The sequence below is a fragment of the Brachycentrus maculatus genome, unplaced genomic scaffold, assembly GCF_059751285.1.
Source record: "Brachycentrus maculatus isolate JH-2025_06_01 unplaced genomic scaffold, ASM5975128v1 h1tg000008l, whole genome shotgun sequence".
Classification (NCBI taxonomy): domain Eukaryota; kingdom Metazoa; phylum Arthropoda; class Insecta; order Trichoptera; family Brachycentridae; genus Brachycentrus; species Brachycentrus maculatus.
This window is the reverse complement of record NW_028280763.1, coordinates 715514-742437: the sequence shown is the minus strand read 5'-3', so window position 1 is coordinate 742437 and position 26924 is coordinate 715514. Positions and strand designations below refer to the sequence as shown.

The following is a 26924-nucleotide window of genomic DNA, read 5'->3' as shown; positions in this document are numbered from 1 at the left end:
CCCGGCCACGCGTTTCTATGGCTCGGTCTGGTTAAATGGAAAAGAAAGAAAATATTATTCACACACTGTCCAATATTTTATTGGAAGGAAGAACAACAGTTACAATATATGATACATACAGAATACAAAAAATAAAATCATGAGTACCAATTATAGTTCTTCACAACTATACATAAGAGAGGTCTATATAAAGGAAGAGACATGAAGCAAGGATGGGATGAAGAGAAAAGGAGATGACAGTGACAGGAAAAGAAGAAAAGGAAAGGACAGGGAATAGAATTACTTTTTTAGGTTTATAAGATTTCGAACAATTTAGCTTTAAATTTTGAAAGATTGGAGTAGAAGATATCAAGGTGGGTACAACATTCATTAAATTTCCCACAATATATTTTATTTCATAATTTTTGCAAAGCAATGAAAATATTAATAATCTAAGACACAACAATGTGATAAAAAAATATTGAAAATGCTAGTTGTCAGTAGTGTCAAGAAGCAAGATTTCCGACATGAGCTATGTTAAGTATTACATGTGTTGCTCTTATGTAAAGCAAATAGTGCTGCCATTAAATAGTTATATACAAATATGTATTTATGGTATCCAACTGGCATATCTTAACTCTCAAGACTAATGTCCTGGTTTGTGATTCCGTTTCCAGTCAATAGATGTCACTAGTGCATCGCCCATCGCAAAAGCACCGTCTAAATAATATTGATTTAATTACCGGCGTACTTTCTCCAAAAACTTTTTTGCAAAACCAATTTGATGCGGCCTTCACGTGATTAAAAGATGTCTATAGACTTTTCGGCAATCAATATATTTTGAACAACCATTGTGATTCGTGGTTTATCCCATTTTCATAATGCCTTTTACTTTAATCGTCTGTTTTGAAAATAAACAGATTTTTTTCTAAATTCTTAAATAAAGTAATTTTTTAAATTCCTTATTATTGATGTTTAAAATTTAACAAAACATAAAAAATTACCACAGAAGTTTGAAATTGGACACATTTGGTTCACATTAATTGTCAAAATGGAATATATAAAATAAAATAAAAATGATAAAGTAAGTAAACTTTATAAAATGTGCCACAAAGTATCTGCGAAAAACATTTAAGAAATAAAGTAAGTACTTTATTTGTGTTGACACTATAATAAAATGGCAGCATGAAATGTTTCTACCCGTGGCACCACTGACCGGAAACTACCATATTAGTGAAACGAAATCCAGAAAAATTAAAGTCAAATCAAGTCTATCGAGAATTCGTTCGTCAACGGTCCGTATTGTGTGTCCGGGCTTTACGTTTTTTTTTGCCGACCCCCATAAAAATATACATAATGGCTGCCAAAGTAAATGAGTATAAGGAGATCATCGACAAGAGTCTTAAAGACAAATCAAAGCCGTGGACGAAATACCTCGATCTCGCGGAAAATAAAACTGGTGTTGATCGTCTATATTTATGTGCCGGTCGGTCTTCAAGCACTGTCATTTTTTGTGACTTTTTTGTTCTATTTTTAGCTGTTACTACATGGTATTTATTTTTCAGGCCTCTCTGGATTTTTAGCTTTATATTTGGTGTTCGGTTACGGAGCAGAGTTGGTATGCAACACGATCGGTTTCGCCTATCCCGCGTATGTGTCCATGAAAGCCATCGAGTCACCGCAAAAGGATGACGATACTAAATGGCTAACATATTGGGTGGTGTATGCCGTATTCTCCATCGTCGAATACTTCTCGGACTTCCTCGTCAGCTGGTTCCCTCTATACTGGTTGATCAAGGTAAATTTTTATTAATTTTTTTTGTCTATTTCCGATCCACCTTTTTATTGATTCGTCATATTTTATTCATGGTCGTCGATTCCGGCCGGGCGGATTATTTTCATTGCACAATATCTCGATCATTCTTCAATTTAAACTGTTACTAATTGTATCAAAGCACTTATGTCATGTCGCCTAATTGAATGACAAATGACAGGTAACATTATTCGATGGGAATGGGTACATAGGTTAATTGGCGGTTTGGCGATCTACGATTACGCCGTGACGAAAAAACATTAAAACAGGTTTAAAAATACTCGAATTCAAACCTATTGAAACATCAATTGCTAGTTCACAGCGAAAACATTATTCTCACAAATACTCCGCATAATATTTCGTTTATCACCCGATATTTTTTATATTTACATTTTTTTATTTATTTAAATTTTAATATACACTCGGGCCTCGTATAACACGGTTATATGGTTCCACAAAAACCCGTGTTATACAAGGTTTGAAGTTTATACAAAATTATGGTTTGCGTTCCAAAAAAAATAATCTAAGATTGTTTATATGAATATGTACTTAATTTTTTTAATAGCAAACATATTATTTAATTCATTTATTTTTCTAAAACCGTGTTATAAAAAGCGTGTACAATACATGTGCATACAAAAAATATGCCACAATTTATACATGCGTGTTATATAAAACTGTGTTATACGAGGCCCAAGTGTATAGTAGAACTCCGATTATCCGATTAATGGAACTGGAACCCCATTCGAATAATTGAAAATGCAGATAATGAATGATAAATGATAAATTGATGAATTATGAAAATAAAAAATAAAAATGGTATATTTAACCTGTCCAGGAGTTATTATTGATTTAATTTTTTTTTACAAAATACATATCGCTCACTCCTTTCAAGAACGTCATAAATCAAAAATCGTCAATTTTCAGTTGTGCATGTTTTCGAAATGCCCAGAAAAGATACTATATCCCAGCAAAAGAGGCATATTTTTAACTTAATATTTACCCGCTACAGGGCAGAAAGTGTTGTTTTTGCATTTTGAAGAAAAGGTTTTGTTTAATTTTTTTTTTAAATATAATAAATATTTTTCAAACGGAGAAAAAACCTTCAGGTTTTACCTAAAAATATCTGTTGCACAGTAAAAAGTTCAAAAGTGGCTTGATATTTCTTTTTTATAAATTGCATTATATTTTTAAACTTTAAAAAACTTCTCCTGAAAAATCACGTTTTTTGATTTATGACTTTCTTGAAAGGAGTGAGCGATATGTTAACAATACAAAATAGATGGTAAATATAGAAAACATTTCAAATATAACGTTTCTACCTCTAATAAAGTAGATACTTGTGTTTAGAGAGGGAGTTCGTTTTACTATAATTTTTTTTGCATTACAAAGTAAATTAAAAAAATATGTATAATCCTTGGTATGGAGTCTAGGTAGGGGTGAGTCTTATATGTTTTTTAAATTTAATTTTAAAGGTTTGATAATTTTTTATAGATTATAAGTTTTTCGGAAGTTTATTAAAAAAAATTATTTACCTACGTATGTATAATGATTTAACGCTGCTGTTGTTTTACATCTGTGCAACATTAAATTATTTGAAAATCTAGAGTTAGGTGAATTTTGCACTTCAGTTGTTTTTTCTTTAAAAGTTTGTAAGATAGAGGCTTTATTAAAAATTTCTTCAATTGTTGCTACATTAAGTTCTTCAAATACTAATTTTGAAGGGTAAGTTCTGGACTTTTTAAGAATTATTTTTGCAATCTTTTTTTGAATAATTGAGAGTAATTTTAAATTTGTCCTATAAGCTCCTCCCCAGCCTATAATTCCGTACTGCAGAATCGATTGCATTAAAGCATAATACACCGTTTTGGTATGTTTTAATTACTGAAGCACTCGTCACTTTGCCTATGTGTAAATTACAATCAAATTAACACCGCAATATCCTTTGCATACCCTACATTGCACCTGTATTTATTCATCGTTTTATGCAGATTTTATTATTTTTACATGATGTAATTATTACATATCCATTTCTACAATAATTAGCACAACTTGCGACATATAAAAAACAGCAATCTGCAAAAAAGAAAAATATAAATACAACATTTTGAGTGTGTCCAAATAGTTGTTCACAAATCTTGATTATCTCTAAATCAGGAGTTATTTTTTTACATGAAAATGATGTTTTCTAGCATTTCTCAATGTTATATTCACATACATTGAGAAATGCTAGAAAACATTCAGGATTCGGACCTCACATACAAATGAAAGAGTTTCTGCTTAGTAAAAACTTCCCTCATCCCATCATAGATTTCTCTTGTGAAGTCAAGCACTGTGTTTCGAGTTTGCTCAATATATCTAGAAGTTGAGAAGAATTTGAGTAGTGTGGTTGTCAATCAGGGGTAGAATTGGTGAATGTTACACATCGCTCACTCCTTTCAAGAACGTCATAAATCAAAAATCGACAATTTTGAGTTGTGCATGTTTTCGTAATGCCCAGAAAATGTACTATATCCCAGCAAAAGCGGCATATTTTTAACTTAATATTTACCCGCTACAGGGCAGAAAGTGTTGTTTTTGCATTTTGAAGAAAAGGTATTGTTTAATTATTTTTTTAAATATACTAAATATTTTTCAAATGGAGAAAAAATATTCAGGTTTTACCTAAAAAGATCTGTTGCACAGTAAAAAGTTCAGTAAGTGGGTTGATATTTATTTTTAATACATTGTGTTATATTTTTAAACTTTAAAAATGTTTTCCTGAAAAATCAAGTTTTTTGATTTATGACGTTCTTGAAAGGAGTGAGCGACATGTGTAATGTGATTACTTAAACCAACCAGCCTATGACGGTTGTAGGCCCTGTAAACGCCCAGACTTCCATATTCTTCTTCATCTATGTTTAGATGTCGAAAAATAATGTAAGAATATATATTTTTGTCAACAGTTCACACTGTGAAAATGCTCCTCATTTATTGACTGAACGATGTTCAGCTTTTGACAGACATTGAAAATTATGATTATTTTTATCTCAGATTTTTTCCTGGGATTATTGGCTCGAAATACACCACAACAAACACATCTTTCTCTTAGTTTCTCAATCAAAATTTAACTCACAAATTGTGGCTGTCCTTTGATTGTTTTTTTATACATACAGTAATATCAAGTATTTATTTGTTTATTTATAAGTATAGTATATTACATATCGACGTGCCCTACTTAAAGTGCTCTAACTACATTTTTGTCAATTTTGAGATATTTGGTGTATGTTATCTCTGACCATTATCTAAAAATAAAAAAATAAAACAACAAAAAATACGCCTAGTTTTCAGGCGTATAAGACGCTATCTACATGGAATATTCGAAATGAACTGAACTAAAACGCTAACTACTTAATTTTGACAAAGCATAAAGTTTTAAAACGATTTAAAACATTATTTTATCATACATTTGAATGTATAATATTAGGTTAAAATTTCAGATAACCCTTAATTAATTCAAAAAAATATGTTGAAAAGATCTTCTAAGCTCTCTCCTGTAAAGTAACAGATTTGCAGATAGAGTACTTTACAAAGGGGCCGTCGATATTACAAATGTGTATTTTGGCTCATTAGGCATCGCCTGTGTTGAATACTAATATAAAAATAACCTTTGTTGATTTTTTTTTAAAACAAGTAAATTACAGTAACAGTTTTTAAAAAATTTATTTAAGAGATAAAAACAAATTAAAAAAGGAATATAAACAACAATGGGTATAAAGAAATTATGCACAAAAATTGTTAATCATAGTACTCCTTCTTCTGCACCCAATGGTGCATAGGACAATGCATCATATAAATGCAGTGTTATCTCAAACGTTAACACATGAAGGCAAAGTGATCACTCTTGCGTATCAGAGACAAGTCCAGGGTAATATTAAATAAATTTATACTGTAAAATCACTAATATATATTTAAACCCGGGACCTCCTGCAACCCGAACCTCGGACGAACCCGGGACCTCCTGCATGGTCGCTAAACACGCTAGCCATTACACCACGAAGGCGGACATAGTGGTATTTACCGAGTTAAAGTTAAATAAAAAATGGATAGATATTAACACACTATGGACGGGAAAGGTATTTTACCTTCTGTGCCGGCCTCGTTTCAAGCTCAGAAAAGAAGGAATTACATATTTAATGCTTTTATATGAATATTATGTACCAATCTCTTTGTAAAGGTCTTAACTATATGTACATAATTATCAAATCCCAGTTTTTTTTTACACCAGCGGTCGTAAAAAAAACCCATCCAAAATGTGTTAACACAAAGTGGCTGCCATGTTGATTACTGTCCGTCATGTTGGCCGTTGTGTTCTTACGTTAATATTTCCTCTTTGTTTCAGTGCATCTTCCAAATCTGGTGCTTTGTCCCGTCGGAGATGAACGGATCTCTGTTCATCTACCGCAAAATCATCCGCCCGTACTTCCTCAAGTACGAGTCCCAGATTGATGACTTGGCCGACTCAGGTATGTCTCCGACGCACAATCGTCTAAGCGCTTCAACCAAATATCATTTGATTATTAGCTGTCTTTTATCACATACGCGCTTGACCACGCAATTAGTGCTCTGCGCACCATTATGTGGGATAAACTGCAAAGAAAGACTGTGGATCATTTTCTTCTTTTTCTGCTTGGTGTAGTAGGCCTTGTGGTCTATGTTTAAGAGGGATTACACCTACAATGTTGATTACCAGCTGTCAATCTATTTCTTTAATGGTTTGCCCGGGAATACGTCTATCTTAGTGTTGGCCTTGCAATGCAATGTGGGGGAGTCTGGATGGTTCCGTTCTCCTCCCACGCGCATACCATTGTCTCCTTCGTTGCCTTCCCCACCTAACAACATCTTTTATCTCGCATACTTCCCTTATCCTTGTATTCCTCTTTCTATCTATCTTATATACTATATAAAGTACCATGTGCTTTACTGCAATAAGGGAATATGGACACCCCTTTTGACAACACACGCTTTTTGTGTGCCGCACGCAACACTATTTGCGCGGAAAAGCGCGTATGTGTAATGACATCTTTTAATTAATTTATTTGTATGTATTTTCAAATATTTTAGACTAACACCAGCTATGTGATTTTCTAGGTAATCTCGTGTTAACTTTCTTTCTTTTGACATTTCAACCTTCATTTGAGTAAAACTTTTAAGCAACTTCACCCTGAAGATGGTCCCTTCACGAAGTTTAAAATGTCAGAAAAACAAAGTTTATATAGAATAATCTATCTGATACACATCATAGACTGTTAACGGCAGTCGTGAAAATCTACATTTATGTTTCTAACAATAGATATTTTGGACTTCAAGTGTTTCAGAGATGTTTCTTTCGATTCTCGCCAATTTGTAAAATAAATTAAAGAAATATTTATTCTCAATTAGTCTGACTGTTTGTGATAGATTTTTCACATCCAACTTCTGTATCCTTACTATCTTACCTGCAGACAAGCCTCTAAAAGTGGAAGCTTTGCGGGTTATTCACTTTTTTTTTCAAATGTTTGCAATAATGCAGGAAGTTTTCATCTCATATGGGCAAACAGGGTGCGGATATAAGCTCAAAAAGAAAGTGTTAAAATTATTAACCTTTCCCTTGCATTGCTAAAAAACTTCCTCGTGAAATGCTGATATGTATTTTGTACACCATATGAAAATGTGATTTAAAAATGTGAAATTTTAAATATTCCTAAATGTCGCTTATATTGACCATAGTTGTAAAAGTAAAAAACATCGTAAGTAACCGCAATAGCCAGCGTAGCGACACAACCGCCGCGGACGACTTGCACGTATATGCAAAGCACGGCACGCACGCACACACCGGGAAATGTTGGTGTTTTGGTGATTTTATCCCAGATTTTTTCACAAATTACTTTTATCTGTTGCTGCAAATGAATAACTTTATATTATAATAGTTTCATGTAATACGTAATTATATTACGGAGGAATACGAAAATTCTGAGCCCTTATCTATTATATTTTATATTGATATTCTCATTTTTAAAGTTGAGTTGTAGTAAATACATATCACCGGTAGGGAAAGGTTAATGAAGAAAAGATTGTCTTTGAGCATGAATTGTATTTATTTAATCATACAGTATTTGTCATGGTCTTAAGATAGGGGTACAATGTACATTATCCATTTAGTCATTGTAAACTCAGAAATGACAGTAAACTAGCTCTGGACTTTCACTTGTGGTGTTAATGACTTGTTAATGCTGATATTTAATCTCCTTTAAAAGTTACTCAAAAATTACATTTCTTATCGAGCTAAAATGTAATTCTCTATATTTTATTGAATGCAAGTGATAAATTATATGCCTATTGATTGAAGGAATGATTTTCCATGAAAATTCATTAAAATATTAAACCATAAATAATAATTTCATAAATTTTGTTTTAAGCAAGTTTAAAATCATATTCTTCTTCTTTTTACCTTTATCCACACCCAATGACGCATAGGGCACTGCATCACATAGAGGCAGTGTTATCTTGACCGTTAATTACGATCAGTTCTGCGCTTCTCATAGCAGTCCAGGGTGACATTAGAATCAAATATGACAGTGAAAATCACTTATATGTATTTTGACTCCCCCGGGAATCGAACCCGGGACCTTCAGCACGGCGAAACACGATCACCATTGCGGAGATGAACATTCGATATTGGACATTGAAATTATGATTCTCTTTAAAAATAAATAAAATTCATGCTTGCATACATACACAAATTGATTTACTTTGTAATATCGACGTGCCCTATGTAAAGTGCTCTAACTACATTTTTGTCAATTTTGAGATATTTGGTGTACTTTATGAACTGGCCGTTATCTACAAATATAAAAAAAAAAAAAAAATATATATATATATATATATATATATATATATATATATATATATATATATATATATATATATATATATATATATATATACACATATATAAAATAAATTACGCCTAGTTTTCAGGCGTATAAAACGCTATCTACATCGAATTTTCAAGTGAACTGAACTCCTAAAATGCCAACTACTTAATTTTGACAAAGCATAAAGTTTTAAAACGATTTAATACCTTATTTTATCGTGTTTTTTAATGTTTAATACTAGTTTAGAATTTCAGATTAAACCGTTAATCAATAAAAAAGAATACGTTTGAAAAATCTTCTAAGCTCTCTCCTGTAAAGTAACAGATTTGCAGATAGAGTACTTTACGTAGGGGCCGTCGATATAGTCCAATGCGAGGCTGATTGTTACCAAAGAGTTTAAAATTTTACCCGATAGGTGATATGTTATCACGGGGTTTAGAAAGCATGCACTTTTTCACTATTTCAGTTTATCAGCAGCGCTATCACAACTTATACTGCTAAAGTCGTGTATATGCTCATCTGGAGACTAGATTGCAATGACATCTACATTTTAAATAATTCTACACATTTTTACACTTATCAACCAAAAAAAAAAAAAAACAACTCAACAAGAAATTATAAATACCACATTTTTAAGAGCTTAAAAAAATGTATCTATATATATATATATATATATATATATATATATATATATATATATATATATATATATATATATATATATATATATATATATATATATATATATATATATATATATATATATATATATATATATATATATATATATATATATATATATATATATATATATATATATATATATATATATATATATATATATATATATATATATATATATATATATATATATATATATATATATATATATATATATATATATATATATATATATATATATATATATATATATATATATATATATATATATATATATATATATATATATATATATATATATATATATATATATATATATATATATATATATATATATATATATATATATATATATATATATATATATATATATATATATATATATATATATATATATATATATATATATATATATATATATATATATATATATATATATATATATATATATATATATATATATATATATATATATATATATATATATATATATATATATATATATATATATATATATATATATATATATATATATATATATATTTATATATATATTTTTTTTTTAAAGGAATAACCCATAATATGTATATATAACATGTATATAATGATTTTTCGATATATATATATATATATATATATATATATATATATATATATATATATATATAGATACATTTTTTTAAGCTCTTATCCGCACCCCAATGGTGCATAGGGCACTGCTTCATATAAATGCAGTGTTATCTTGATCGTTTACACATGAAGGATAGGTCATCAGCCGGTTGCTGATGACCTGTCCTTCATAAATTTAAATATATATATATATATATATATATATATATATATATATATTTAAATTTATGAAGGATATATATATATATGTATATATATATATATATATATATATATATATATATATATATATATATATATATATATATATATATATATATATTTAAATTTGTTTTTATTCCATATTATTTGGGTCCAATTAACCTGTTGACCGGAAAAGACGTATAAATACGTCAAACGTAAACCATATCGGGTAGGACGTATCTCTCATTCCTTTCAAGGCCGTCATAAATCAAAAATCGTCAATTTTCAGTTGCGCATGTTTTCGGAATGCCCAGAAAATGTACTATATTCCAGCAAGAGACATATTTTTAACTTAATATTTACCCGCTACAGGGCAGAAAGTGTTGTTTTTGCATGTTGAAGAAAAGGTATTGTTTAATTATTTTTTAAATATACTAAATATTTTTCAAATGGAGAAAAAACAGTCAGGTTTTACCTAAAAAGATCTGTTGCACAGTAAAAAGTTGCTTGATATGTATTTTTAATACATTTTATTATATTTTTACGCTTTAAAAACGATCTCTTGAAAAATCAAGTTTTTTGATTTATGATGTTGAAAGGAGTGAGCGATATATGTTTTCTCATTTTATTTAAAGTTTTTACGATACTGGTATATCAATACTGACTGCAAGAGACTTTATTTTATTCTACTTATTCTAACTTGAATGAAAAGAGTAGAGTTATTTAAATTAATTGAATGTTTTTGGTTTCCATGTGTGCAGCGTTTAACTATATCAATGATCTCCTAAATCGCGACGGTAAAAATACAAAAACGAAAGAGCAGAAGGATTGAGGAATAGTTGAGTATCCGATTTATAATTTTAAGCGTTGGTTTCCAAATCAGATTGATGGTTTATTTGATTTTTTCCCCCCCGTGTCTGTAAATGTGGAATATTGTCCGATCGCATGAAATCCTGTGACCCGACCGCAAATGTCTTACCCGTGTTTTGTTGTCCAGCGTCCAAAGATGATTGAAGTGTCGCGGCAACCCGACAGTCCGACTCAAGGTAGGCAATGATTGCGTCAGTTTGCCCGCCGTGACATAATCTGTCGCTTGCACTTGCCAGATGATTACGCGTCATACGGCTGATTCTGTTTTTGCACGGTCATATAACGACATATAACAGCAGTCTAAGAAAACAAAGCAAATATCCTTTTTTGTATTTTGTGTATTAAAAGCATTGTTAACTTTGTGGTATTGTAATATAACACACTCTTTATCGTTCATCGATCACACTTTGTGTCTTTTTTTTCTTTTTTTAACTCTTATCTGTTTTAATATAAACATACAAAGTACTTTAGATCTAAACTCAATTTTTTTTTTATTTATAATTTCAATTTGCAAAATTCACTTATGCATTTTAGTAAGCCTGGATTTTTAAAATTTTAATAGATTTATATTATCCACTGACACTTCGTGATGGAATTGCATTTTTAATTTATTATTAGATTAAAACCAATATTTTTAGCTTTTCCACTTTTTTATTTGACCAGCGACCGGGTTTCGTCGTTACCGACATCATCAGACTGGTCCAGTCTGATGATGTCGGTAACGACAAAACCCGGTCGCTGGTCAAATAAAAAAGTGGAAAAGCTAAAAATATTGGTTTTAATCTAATAATAAATTTTAAAATTTTTTTTTTACAGTAAAATTCTAATCTAAAGAATCTTTTCTTCTAAACCTTATCCGCAACCAATGGTGCATAGGGCACTGCATTGTATTGACAGTTTTATCTTGATTGTTACTTACATAAAGGCAAGGTGATCACTACTGCGCTTCAGGAACCAGTCTAGGGTAATATTTAAGTGTAGAATCACCTGTGATCAACTTTATACTTCAGTGTATTTTTTTACACACAACACTATTGAAAATGTTCACCATTGAACTTTTCAAATGTACATTTTTTTTACACATTCTCTAAAATATATCCACCGTGCAAAAACAGAATCAGATATATGATCCTAATAATTTAACAGTAGCCATAATATAACTAACATGTGAAGAAAAAAAAGTCTTTTTAATTCAATTTTGCTGGTAAATACCACTTTTGGAATAGAGGTTTTGGAATTTACCAAGTAAAAATGAAATAAAAATTAATTGACATTACTTTTCTACAATGTGGCTGCCAAATCAATTAATGAAATTAAAATATATAATTGCTTCGATCGATGTTTTAATGGGCTGTGAAATTCCTATTCTATGTCGAATAAACCAATTAACTTGTTTCTGTGATTAATTCTGATTTTCTACTTTCAAAACTCTTAAATGTTTTAAATAAACCATTTTGTAAAAATATCAGCCAATTTGTCCGCTCCGTAAATGGTCATTGGCTATTAGATACCATCAGAGATGTCTCAGATTCAACACAGTAAACCCCGCTATAACGTTGAGAGAGGTACCGCGTTATCGGAGGGAATGTTATAAGAGGGTAATGTTTAAAATTGTATTTCTACATTTTAACCAGCGGAAATGACTGGAATGAGCCAATCAAGACTAAAATAATAATAATAATAATAAAACCCTCATCCGCACCCCAATGGTGCATAGGGCACTGCGTCATATAAACGCAGTGTTTTGTTGATCGTTTACACATGAAGGAAAGGTGATCAGCCCTCCGCTTCAGGTACCAGTCCAGGGTAATATTGAATAAATATGACAGTGAAAAAATCACTTATATTTATTTTACCCCCCTTGGGAATCGAACCCGGGACCTCCAGAACGGTAGCCGAGCGTGCTGACCATTACACTACGGAGGCGGACAATACAATTTAAAAACATAAACCCTCTATATCGTTCCCTCCTATAACACAGTACCTATCTCCATATTTTAGAGGGTTTTGCTGTAATATACAAGTTCCAAGTATCAAGGTGACATAAATCATGAGCAGAATGGCAAATGTTGCAGTGCAAAAAGTTAACAATTAACACATTGTTGTTGGGCAGTTTATTCATCTACTCCTAATTATTAAGCTAACGCCACATGATATCACGAAAAGTTTACCCTGACGATGTTCCTCTCTCAGGCTATTCCTCTTTCTTTATCTCGTTCATCCTAACAAGCTAACTCGCAGGAATACCGCATCCGATCAATGATTGTTTTCTCTATGTTTCATCATGTCTTTCTCAATTTACCCCTTCACATGTTGTTAATTTTTTGGTTCAAAGTTGTAATATTTTTCATTTTATTTTCTCCATAAATGTGTCCATGGTCCAGTGAATCCGGTTTTGGCCGCCATGTTTTTTATTGATGAATGTCACGGACAAGGATTATGATGACAAGGGTTACGACAAGGATTTGATGATTCTAAATAAATTCTTACTATTTTAATTTTTGGCGGCCCGCCACTGCCTTTTCAGTTCACAGTGACCTATAAAACAGCCTTACCGTGTTCTCCATACTGGAAATTTTCAATATATTATAGTAATTAGGGTCGTCTACTAATCACAAGTAACCGCAAACCCGATTCCGATCCGTACAATGTTTTTTAGTGTCACCGCGCTCTACCAAAAGTAAGCAAATAGAATCTTAATAAGCGTCTCCTGCTCTCTACCAATAGTATGTAAAAGATGCATTTAAGCGTTTCCCGCAAACAATGTGTTAAGCTAGCCCACGACCGGAAATTTCCATAATGCAGAGATTTCCATAAATCATCCAAATATAAACTTTGTAAAATGAAACGACTTTGTTTTTAACCACTTTTTTACTGGTACATTTTTTCTCCAATAGGTTTCGACAAGAACCTTATCATCGTCAGGTGACTCTTAGTACATGTCGCTCACTCCTTTCAACAACGTCATATATCGAAAAACTTGATTTTTCAGGAGATCGTTTTTAAAGTTTAAAAATACAATAAAATGCATTAAAATCAAGCCACTTATTGAACTTTTTACTGTGCAACATACTGTGTCCATTTGAAAAATATTTAGTTTATTTAAAAAAAATATGCCGCTTTTGCTGGGATATAGTACATTTTCTGGGCATTCCAAAAACATGCACAACTGAATTTTGGCAATTTTTGATATATGACGTTGTTGAAAGGAGCGAGCGATGTGTCACTCTTAGTACATGTTTAACCCTGATAATGACAAGGTTCTTGTGGAAACCGGTTGGAGAGGAAAGTTTTTATTTTATTCTATAAAGTTTATAAAATGTACCACAAAGTATGTGCGAAAAACATTTAAGACATTAAAATATATATTGCAATTGTTCAATATTCCACATTTCGGATTTCATTTGGTTATGGTAATTTTATTTATAAACTTGTTTTTTTCTTTAAGTAATAGTCATTTAAAAACAATTTGTAATAAAGTAATAATGATAAATTCGTAACTTTCCGCCAATCAGGGATATGTGATTTTGCAACATTTTTATTGAATGTGCTAAAAGTGCATTTACTTGCGTAATAATCGGTTTAAGTATGAACATAAAACACATAAGCAGGCTAACTAACATACACGTAACATCATTATCTACCTCATAATATATCATGCACGTTTCCAACCACACTAATCTATTAATTTAACAGTAATACGGTGGCTATTCTGCATGCTCCTGTTTAAATTTAACAGCTGTTAAAATTTGTCATTACAAGAAATAAGACTAATACAAATAGATTTCTGATTAAACTAACTTGTATTTTTACATTTTTAGATTTGGTTACTAATATAATTTAATATTTTAATGTACAGATAAAATTATCAAATTTTTTAAAAATTTGTATTATGAAATAATGGAATTAATTACTGATTTTGCTTTTTCCATTAGTATATTTCGGCTGTTTAATATTTATCTTGTAAAAACATTTAACAAATTTCAAGACGTGAACAAAAACAAATGCAGTGTGATAACCGCAAACCCAATTCCGATTTGTACAATGTTATTTATTTTTACTGCAGACAATTCCATGTTAAATTGTTGGGTAATATATCCAAAATTAAACACGGTTAATGGATTGAATTCTACTTTATTTACATATATGATGTGTGACGCGTTTCGTCTTCTTAAGACATTATCAAACACTGACAGACTGATTGGTCAGTGTTTGATAATGTCTTAAAAAGACGAAACGCGTCACATATCAAATATGTAATTAAAGTAGAATTCAATCCATTAACCGTGTTTAATTTTGGATATATTACCCAACAATTCTGTACAATGTTTTTTGGTGTCAAGCGCACTTTCCAAAAGTAAAAAAATAGAATGCTTATAAGCGTCTCCCGCTCTCCATCAACGCTATGCAAAAGACGCGTTTCCCGCAAAAAATATGTTAATATCAAATAATAATATAATAATAAAACCCTCATCCGCACCCAATGGTGCATAGGGCACTGCGTCATATAAACGCAGTGTTATCTTGATCGTTTACACATGAAGGAAAGGTGATCAGCCCTCAGCTTCAGGTATCAGTCCAGGGTAGTATTAAATAAATATTTAAAAAAATATATATTTATTTTACCCCCCTTGGGAATCGAACCCGGGACCTCTAGAACGGTAGCCGAGCGTGCTGACCATTACACTACGGAGGTGGACAATATCATATATTTACAATAAATACCTGGCTCTTTTTACAAATAAAGTCTTCGTTATAACTCATCAGTCAAAGGGTTAATTTTAAACATCCTATCTGTTGAAATGTTGAATAGTGTTATTTTAAAATATGCGCTTATTTTTATTAAATTAATTTTCACATTATTTATTTATTTATTATTTGTATTATAAAATGCTTTCACTTGACCTGATTTTTTACTAACATTCTTGTGATTGGTGGCACGCATGAACTACTTTTCAACTTTCATGTGTGTTTCTGTATGTACACTTCGATGCAGAATCTTTTGCCCGTTTTAATTGGTTCGATAACATTCAGAAATCGCCTTTCTAACCCGCCATGCTCTAGATATATTCAAACTCATCAATAATAATATTAATTTTGATATCGTAGTCGTACAGGAGAAAGTGACCAACTACCAAAACGTAAAATGTTCAGGAGGGCCATTTAAGTCACTCTTGCTTGGCAAGAAAATAAACACCAATGCAGTTAGTCATTTTTAACAAGTCAATATATTATACTTCCAAGGTTAAAATCCTTTGGGATTTTTTCAGGGCAATATTAAGCTAGTAAGATATCAAATAGTCAATGATCACGTTTTTGTAAAAAAATGCACTTGGTCACTTTCTCCTGTATGACTACGATATAAATCACCTTGTTTTTGCCGCCTTTTCTTAATTTTGTCATTGTTAATTTAAATTTCACATGGGTAAGTATCACTATTTCTTAAACTGAAGGAATCCAACATATGTGCATATATTCTTCTTTTAACCCTTATCCGGACCCAATAGTGCATAGGGCACTGCAGCATATTGACGCAGTGTTATCTTGATTTTTACTTACATGAAGGCAGGGTAATCACTCTTGCGCTTCAGGGACCAGTCAAGGGTAGTATTAAATAAATCTTAGAGTGTAAAATCACTGCATATATACATCTTTTAAATAATTAATGCAACGTGGATGTTTTATAATAGCCAGAATGGTGAACGTCACAAAAGTGTATCAAATGATCACTTAACCTTTCTCTTACTGTGCTAAAAACTACCATAGGCGATGGTGATATGTATTTTGTACACCATATGAAAATGTGATTTAAAAATATGAATATTCGTAAATGTTGCTTAGTTGAAATGTAACAAATTTGTAACGTTAGTTTTGAAGTAAGTATCTGAAAATGAGAAATAAAATACATCGCTAGTAGCCGCAATAGCTGGCGTAGCGACACAACCGCCGCAGAGGACGACCTGCGCGCCACTACACACGCTACGATGTGCGCGTGTACGCAAAGCACAGCACGCATACACACACTGAAAAATATTATGTTTTGGTGAATTTATCCCCGATTTTTTCACGGATTGTTTCTTTCCGGCGCTGCAAATGAATTACTTTATATTATAATACTTTGATGTAATACTTAATTATATTACGGAGGAATACAAACATTCTGAGCCCGTATCTATTGTATTTTATATTGATATTATCATGTTTAAAGTCGAGTTGTAGTAAATACATATCACCGGGAGTGAAAAGTTAAGCCAGCCAAATGCCAGGCCGTAAACCCTGGAATGCTCACACTTTTATCTTCTTTTGTATAAAAACGATAGATATTCTGTCTCAAGTCGAGACACCTATAATATGTATTAATATATAGTTACATAACTCTTTTATTAGTTTACTACTGTATGGACCCAGTATAATATGTATTGTTTGCCATAGATAGTATTTTTCTGATCCCTGAACTTAGATAAGCAAAACAGATACAATGCACTAACTAAACAATTTCTTCAAGAGATTGCATTTATTTGTATTTGGAGGCTGTTTAGACAGCTGGTATCAGCTCCAAGTCTCCAATCTGCATTGTGTTGACCTAGGCGACGATATTGTTTTTCCCCAGATTTATTTTTAAATGCTATGCTTGTTAATTTTCAGATGTTTGCTTGTGTGGTGAAAATTAACCTTATTTCCAACCGCTACCTTCCCTTCCCAAAATTCCCACTCCCGAAAGGTATCCTTGTTTCGATATAATTTTGATTAATTTTTAGATGTATGTAGAACATTATAAACGTCATAATTTGGTAACATAGAATTTAACTGTTTTTAACATTATTTTGTGGGTGTACTGGCAAAAAACTCGATAATATGCAATTTTGACTTAATGATGCGGTATCAGAAAGTTTTCAACTTTCTATAAACTGGCAAAATACACTAAGTAGTATGAAATGTTTTAAAAGTAAATTCGATTTTGAGTTTAATAGCGGGTATTTTATTCAGGCTAAAAGTTTTAAATAACACAGATTATTAAAACAGGTATTTTAGTGTTAAAGATTTTTTACCAGTTTACCCACGTTTTATTTGTTAATACACATAGGGATTTTAATTAATATTTGATACTAATTTTTTTATCCACATAATTTCTTCCACAAAGTGACTGCAGAATCAATTAAGATCTAGCATTCGTTAATTTGCATTCATTCCCCTAGAGAGGTTACATCGCTCACTCCTTTCAACAACGTCATATATATTGAAAATCGTCAATTTTTAGCTGTGCATGTTTTCGGAATGCCCAGAAAATGTACTTATATCCCAGCAGAAGTGGCATAATTTTAACTTAATATTTAACCGCTACAGGGCAGAAAGTGTTGTTTTTGCATTTTGAAGAAAGGGTATTGTTAATTTTTTTGTTTTTAAATTTACTTAATATTTTTCAGAAAAATCCTTCAGGTTTTACCTAAAATGATCTGTTGCACAGTAAAAAGTTCAATAAGTGGCTTGATATTTATTTTGAATACATTCCATTATATTCTTAAACTTTTAAAACGTTTTTTTGATTTTGAAAAAAGTTTTTGATTTATGACGTTGTTGAAAGGAGTGAGCGACATGTCTTTTCATGCCCAATTTTTTTGAAGAATGTATATTGGGTATTTTGGTCTTTTAGAATATATATAGAAAAATATTTTTGTATATTTTTTCAAATCCTTACCTTTCAATAACTCTTTTCTTTTTAAAACCATATAATTATTTAAATAAGAAAAACTTACTTTTTCAATGCAAAAACAGTGTTTAAAAAATAAAACAATTATGTAAAATGTTACCTGAATTTAGAGAAAATTAACTTGTAACTTAACGAATGCTGGGCCTTAATAAAAATAATACTCACATATAAGGTAAAGCTGCAAATTTTTTAACCCTTACCGATCCAATGTCGAATCTCATTCGACATCGATTTTGTCCTCTTAGGTCCCATGTCGGATGTTATTCGATTTTTCATCATTAGTATTATTTATTTAAAATGCAAGCTCACATTTTTGTCCCATGTATCTATTAAAATAGTATGTGGAGCAGAGTACAAATACTTTTTTTTCCAATTGGAATGTAACTGTCTACCTACTTTTTTTTTTTGGGGGACCAGAAAGGGTTAAGAATAATATTGTACTATAATAATGTAATAATAAAACCCTTATCCGCACCCCAATGGTGCATAGGGCACTGCGTCATATAAACGCAGTGTTATCTTGATCGTTTACACATGAAGGAAAGGTGATCAGCCCTCCGCTTCAGGTACCAGTCCAGGGTAATATTGAATAAATATTACAGTGAAAAAATCACTTATATTTATTTTACCCCCCCTGGGAATCGAACCCGGGACCTCCAGAACGGTAGCCGAGCGTGCTGACCATTACACTACGGAGGCGGACAAACTATAATAACATTCTTTTTAAAATTTTGATAAATAATGATAAATAATTTAATAAGCAATGAATAATGTAATGAAAACTTCAACCTCTGTGTGAGGTGACTTGATAATTTGCCCTGCCGAGGAAAATAGAAGGTTTGAATGTGTTATTTTAGAGTTGCAAAGGGCACGCACAAATCTTACCAAAATATTTCAATAGTGCTAGGAAAGGAAGACTTGGAATTGAAGGAGCAATTGGCAAGACTACAGAATAGGATGAAAAAAGCTGGTTTGTTATAGCACGTATGTAGATCATCTCATTCAGACTCTGTGCAATGGTAACGGCTCAATGTGGGGAACGTGTGTCCGTATTGATGAATACATACAGTGTCTTGTATTTTAAAAGCATTGTTAGCTTTGTCGTATGGCGATAGATACAGCATTTACTGTGCAGTGGAACTTTGGACTAGGAATGTTCCGAATTACAAACAATAGGATTGATGACAAAGAAAAATCTGTATTAACTAAATCAAAATTCACAACATTTTAAGTGTGTCCAAGTACTTCTTCACAAAATCTGGATTATCTCCAATTACAGGAGTTATTTTGATATTATTTTTTGACATCTCATCAAAGATGAAGAAGAATATGGAAGTCTGGGCATTTACGGGGCTGACGACCGTCATAAGCTGGTTTAAGTAATCACTTTACACACGTGTAACATTCACCAATTCTACTTATTATTGACAACCACACTACTGGAATTTGAGTAGTGTGATTGTCAATAATGGGTAAAATTGGTGAATGTTACACGTGTGTAAAGTGATCACTTAAACCAGCCTATGACAGTCATCAGCCCCGTAAATTCCCAGACTTTCATATTCTTCTTCATCTTTGATGAGATGTCAAAAAATAATATGAAATCAAAATTCTGTTTGGGAATTGAGTATTTTCTATTGTAGCCCAAATTGTTTGTAACCTGAGATTCCACTGTACTTTTATAATACCATACAAAAGATTACATTGGAGTTTGTTATAGTGTCTGCAAAGTTTTAGCCTGTAAGTGTAGCTTATCCATTTTCTGTGATTTTTAATATGTTACATACATTACATGCATAGTACAAATTCTGTGGGTGTATCGGTGCGCCTGACAGTTTTATTCCGTCAGTTCTCTTTATGGGTGGCAGTCTACATTATCATTGAGTTATTATTCAGTTACATAGCCGTTAGTATTTTATGATTGACAGTTATTGGGACAGACTGATAAGGAGATAATTTTGTACAAGTTTCACGTCTAATCTAGTCTTAAAGGTTCAACGGATATTTTTATTTATTTATTTGTGCAGTACTGTGGCGTCAGGCTTTATCGAAAAATCATTATATACATATATATATATATATATATATATATATATATATATATATATATATATATATATATATATATATATATGTATGTATGTATGTATGTATGTATGTATGTATGTATGTATGTATGTATGTATGTATGTATGTATGTATGTATGTATGTATGTATGTATGTATGTATGTATGTATGTATGTATGTATGTATGTATGTATGTATGTATGTATGTATGTATGTATGTATGTATGTATGTATGTATGTATGTATGTATGTATGTATGTATGTATGTATGTATGTATGTATGTATGTATGTATGTATGTATGTATGTATGTATGTATGTATGTATGTATGTATGTAAGTATGTAAGTATGTATGTATGTATGTATGTATGTATGTATGTATGTATGTATGTATGTATGTATGTATGTATGTATGTATGTATGTGTATATGTATATATATATATATATATATATATATATATATATATATATATATATATATATGTATATATATTTAAGTAATTATCGTAAATAATGAATCCCTGGAACAGGTGCAAGAATTTTTAAATATAGGAAGCATGTTCACAAGGTGAACATGCTTCCTATATGAAAAGTGGATAAAGTTTGACATGCCTGCTATAGAGCATACATAATCTCGACGCTGATTTCTAGAGACAATGTGATGACATGTAATCTGTCTAACTCTTATCCGCACCCCAATGGTGCATAGGGCACTGCATTGTATAGAAGTAATGTTATCTTGCTCTTCAACTCACGAAGGAAAGGTGATCAGCCTTCCGCTTCAGGTACCAGTCCAGGGTCATATTAAACAAGTATTAGACTGAAAAATAACTAATATTTATTTTGACCCTCTTGGGAATCGAACCCGGGACCTCCAGCATGGTAGCCTAGCGCGCTAATCACTACAGTATGGAGGCGGATAGACAAAAAATGTATGTAAATGATGACTTGTAAAGTCAGTCAGTAAAATAAAAGGATTAATGGATTCATTCTCCCACGTCTCATATTACTGTTTCTGAGATTAATTTCTCCCCGAGATTCCCTTTCCTGATGTTTTCTCATTATTTGCCAACATTTTTTCTTTGAAGATCACAGTCCGGATCTAGCAATAAAGTATTTTTAATTTTGGCACGGCTCGAATATATTTTAATGATGCACTGCCATTACTGGCGAATGGATAATTGATTTGAATGATCTGTTTCGTCATCGTTTATGTAACATGTCGATTTAACAAAATTTGAAATCTATGTATTTACAGTGTGAAAATTAGAAATACAGGGTTTTTTTTTTTTTTACCAAAAATTGGTATATTTCACCCTCCGTTTTATCTTTTGGTTCGTATAAAATTAGTCGCTTGATTCACCGTTTTCGCAGTTATAATTAAAAAACTGTTAGATTTAAAAAAAATATATGATTTGTCAACATTGTCATATAAAGTTTTCCTACAATTTATCTATAATAACTATTTAATACTACGAACTATTGATAAATATAAGGAAAGAGAACGAATGCTGGGAACATAGTGAATTTTGCACTTGAGAATGGAGTTCTGGTACCAACTCATGGATCTATTGTATGGAAGTGAAAGATTAAGCTGGAGAAAGAAGGATGAAAGTAGACTGAATGTAATCTTAGACGAATATGCAGTAAAACGGTGTATGATAAATGTTTGAACGGTGAAATAAGGAAAGAATGCAATGTTCTAATAACCATTATCGATAAAATTAAGAAAGGTCTTCCGAGATGGTTTGGATTAATAAAAGAAACGTTGCAACCGTAATAGTATTTTCAATATTTTGAATTTCACTTGGTGAATACCAGCATTTCTTCTAACCAACTGTGACATGTGTTTTGATGCATTCCGCGTCATTTTTAAAATACTGTTTAAATAAAAATAATACAGTGTTTGAAAATGATGCTGAATGCATCGAAATGTGTGACGCAATTGATAAAGACATTTCCCAAGCCAAATTTAAATTAAAAATGGATAAATATAACCACAAAGTGACTGCCCAATCAATTAATGAAACCATAATAGTATTTTTTGTCTGTCTTTATTTCGGTGGATTGACCAACATCAAACACTTCTCATGTCCTGTATGAAGAAGTTATCACGTACTTCGAATTTTATATTGAATATTATACAGTTTTGGTGTGGATATATGAAGCAAGATTTATGTAATAAATCAAATAAAATAAATCCTGGGTAAAAAGGCAAAATATCATAGCAAATTCTGTCACTCGTTTACTTATTTCGTTGTACTGGGGAAAAATGTTAAAAATTTATTCATAAATTTGAAAGCTTGAATGTTTTCACTTCAAAACATTAATTTTCAATGTTTAATGATGTAGCACTTAAAACATCACTCAGTACCATTTTTTGCCAGTAATACTCGTAAAACAAACATGTTATGTCCGTCTGAAATTACGTTTATGAAGATTTTATGTAAATATTTGTTTAATTTTCTGTTTAAATGTGCATATTTCATATAAGAAATCTTAATGGATTTTCTTATCATTGATAATAAAAAAATAATAAAATGCTTTTAATTAAATGTGCGCAATTCAACATTGTCATTCCTTTTTTTCATATCATACAATTATAATAAACGTCAAATATCATTATAGATATTTTGGTAGTGACATGGCAAAAGGTTACATTTGACGAAACACAATATCATAGCAGAGTAAAAATATATGTATTTTTTAAATTAATAAAATTCATGAATCATTTAATAAATTATTAAACTATTTAAGTTTTCTTTGCCATATATGTTATTTAGATATATATTTTTATAACATGAACGTAATCTGCTAAAATGACCCTTTTTCGGCGAAAATTCGCCAACAGCACTTATGTAAAGATCGTTCCATTTCTCTTTAAAAGATCTACTTAATAAATATGGTACATGGTCTAGAAAGAAACTGTGTTCTTTGCACCAATCCTCGGAGTATCCTTGGATTCTTCTGAAGTGTACTAAATGATAAATGACTGGCATTTACAATATTTTTTCTGGGAAAGGGTGGATTTCATTTTGTCAGTTAAAAGAAAATGAATTTTCTGGAATGAACTTAAATTATTTTTAATACAGAAATAAACCTTTTGCAATGCGACTACTAATTTATTTTTCTTAACACACTTAGGGCGGGTGATTTTTATGCCTGCAGACCGCTGGCGACGGGAATTGAAAATTATGTAATTATAATTAAGACCTTAACAAAGAGATTGGTACATAATATTCATATAAAAACATTAAATAAAATAAAAAAAAATTAAAAAAAGTGAAATATTTGTGTTTTTATTATTTACACAAATATTTCAATTTCATACTATTTCTGTGAGCCTAAGCGGCTCATTATTAGAAATAGGTATCAAATTGTGCTTGAATGGGTTCGAACCAAGAAACTCTGACTTAAGACATGTAATTCCTTTATTTCTGATTTGGAAAGGAAGCCGGCGCAGAAGGTAAAAATACCCTTCCCATCCTTAAGGATCAATCGACCGAACGGGTAAAAATACCTTTCCCGTCCTTAGTGTGTTAAAATGTTTTTTTGTTGTTTTGGTGTTGGGACTTTTTGTAAATATTTTGGATCACATTGTAGCATACATCAGCACTGACGATGTATGCTGAATGGGTACGCCTAAAATGTCTGCAAGAAGAAGATACTAATGACACATGGCACGACCCAGAAAGCTATGACCATCTGAAAATGTAAAAATATAATAAATTTTGTTTTTTTTTTCAGCCACCAAACTGGTGTCCGATGTAATTAATAAGAAATCACACTGAGGACAATCCTGTATCACGTGAAGAAGAAATTATAGTGCAAAATCAACGTTTATCACCCCCATATAGCATAAGAAATATTTTTCGGAACCCATTTTAATCATCGGCACCTGTACCATTTTATTATATTATGTAATCCATTCACTGAGCTTTCATCGCAAATCTCTTAAAACCTTTAACAAAATTTACTGCAACAAAAGGGTTTGTAGGGTGGTATGTGCCCATCGATCGTACTATTAAAATACCAAAACCAGGGTTTCTTTTTCATTCATCACTTTTTACAGAATACATTTAATTAAATAATAAAAAAATTTATATCTTTATAATTTCTCGCAGTCAATCTGGATGAAAAACCTACCTACATCTAAGGCACAAACCAAAATATATTATTAAAACAAAAATAACCAAAATAAGATGAATAAAAAATAATAAAACTTTTATTTTGGTTTGCTCAATTAGAAGGATAATCATTATTAGTTACCGAAAGATTCTTGTAAGTTTTTTTTTTTATACAGATAACAAATTTTGTAATAATGAACTTGTATCCGGAAATTCCTCAATTTACGTGGCCTTTAAATTTTCACTCGGTGCGATTCCGGATTTGAAACAATTGACCAGGTTTTCAAATTGTGATTTTTATACGATGTTAGTCATTAAAAAGTTTTTATTTACTGACAAATTAAATAAATTGACTGAGGTTCACGATGCTATTGTATAACTTTATTGTGTATTCCTTAAAAGAATAACTTTTCTCTGTTGAACCATGTATTTTTATAATCTTTTCATTTGAAATTTTAAAATTTAAACCAATCGTATAAAATTTTTCTTCAAACCCATAATTTAGCGGATTTTTGAGTATTTTTAAAAATATTTTCTATTCATTTTTATATATAATCAGATTAAAGGTGCTCATAGCAATTGGCTTACGATATTTCAACAAAACATTACCGTTGTTTATGGTTAAATATCCAATTATTGCAACGCTTTCACGAAGCTTCATCCATGTGTGATAATTTACATGTAATATTAAGTAAGTTAGTACTGTCATGACAAGTTGTGAGATCTATCGAGTTTATTTCTTCTTGCGGAGAAGGTGTTTTTCATTAAATTAGCTGTAATCTTATTTCACGCAGTAAATACATTATTTCAGATCAACGCTGTAATATTGTTAACAGATTTATTAAAATTATCTGTCGAAATATGTGTTTTATTTCTTTCAATTTCTATATCGCTCATTTGGTGCAACAATGATGTATGTCAAAATGTGCGAAAGATTGACAGAATTGATTTTGTGGTGAAATGCTGCGAGATCGCGCGAGTGTCATTGTAGGATTGAGTAAAATAGTGCCATTTCTGTTGCTACAACTTCTGAATGGCATCTCCTGTAATATTTCTAAAAGTGTGATTACGCCATCATTGCACCAGATGAGCGATATGTCTATAATGATGATGTGGTTCCTCCTTTTACAATTTCAGATTTGTCCTCAAAATTGGAGTTTCCCTGGTGATGCCTACTTAAAAAATAATGAGTGAATTACTTCACAAAGATGTCAACAGATGGCATTAGGAACTTGCATGCATCAAATTCCTTAAGTTAAGTTAATCATGGACAGAATGGTGAATGTTGGTGTATTAACACATTGTTATCGGGTGGTATTTTTCATCAATCCCGACCCTAGTTATACTCAGTCTGCCGCCCAACCCTCGGTATTGATTACATCACAAGTAACCGCAAACTCAATTCCAATCTGCACAATGTTCTTTTGGTATCTCTCGTGCTCTACGAAAAGTAAGCAAATAGAACGGTTTTAAACGTTTCCCACTCTCTACCAACAGTATTTATGACGCTTTAAAGTACTTCCCGCAAACAATGTGCTAAGTGATAACTTAAATCCGTCATTGTCTGTGGCATTCATATTCCCTTTTCATTAATTTCTTAATCATCTTGATAACATCTATAATACATTATAACATACATGTTCTTTGGACACGTTACGCGTGGTAATGAAATTAGCCTGGAACGACTGGTTGTGATAGATCACTCGGCTAGAGCCTGTAGGGAAAGAGAGGGAGAAGATCAAGTTAAGGCAGCAGTAGCCACCTCGGTGGTTGGAACGCCACGTGCAGCGCAGTCAAGTGATAACTGGAGAAGAGTCATTGCTTCTACAAGGGTCACAACCCTCTGTTATAAGGAATAAGACGGAGAAGATATCATGTATGCTGATCTGAAGATATTACAGTAAGAATCATTAAAACAAAATCATAGGGGATCAAAAAAAAATTTATGTTTAATAAGTTATTTTTCAA

General features: G+C 31.2%; 2 protein-coding genes across 5 annotated transcripts in view; one reads left to right on the top strand and one right to left on the bottom strand.

Moving 5' to 3' along the window:
* mRpS16 (mitochondrial ribosomal protein S16) overlaps nucleotides 1–26924 on the bottom strand; it is a 121960-nt gene that overhangs the window by 91112 nt on the left and 3924 nt on the right. The window lies entirely within an intron of this gene.
* On the top strand, nucleotides 1247–25006 carry ReepB (Receptor expression enhancing protein B). Of its 4 annotated transcripts, none has more exons than XR_015837611.1 (5): nucleotides 1247–1465; nucleotides 1545–1777; nucleotides 6174–6297; nucleotides 17698–17773; nucleotides 24577–25006. XR_015837611.1 is itself a non-coding variant. In XM_088260878.1 (5 exons), exons 1-4 carry the CDS (start codon nucleotides 1336–1338, stop codon nucleotides 11194–11196), a joined length of 504 nt encoding a protein of 167 aa, XP_088117004.1. In that variant the 5' UTR covers nucleotides 1247–1335; the 3' UTR covers nucleotides 11197–11228; nucleotides 24577–25006. The 4 variants fall into 4 exon arrangements, 3 of the variants coding, with proteins under 3 accessions (XP_088117004.1, XP_088116982.1, XP_088116991.1); XM_088260878.1 differs by lacking the exon at nucleotides 17698–17773 and adding an exon at nucleotides 11180–11228; XM_088260856.1 differs by lacking the exon at nucleotides 17698–17773 and adding an exon at nucleotides 10944–11020.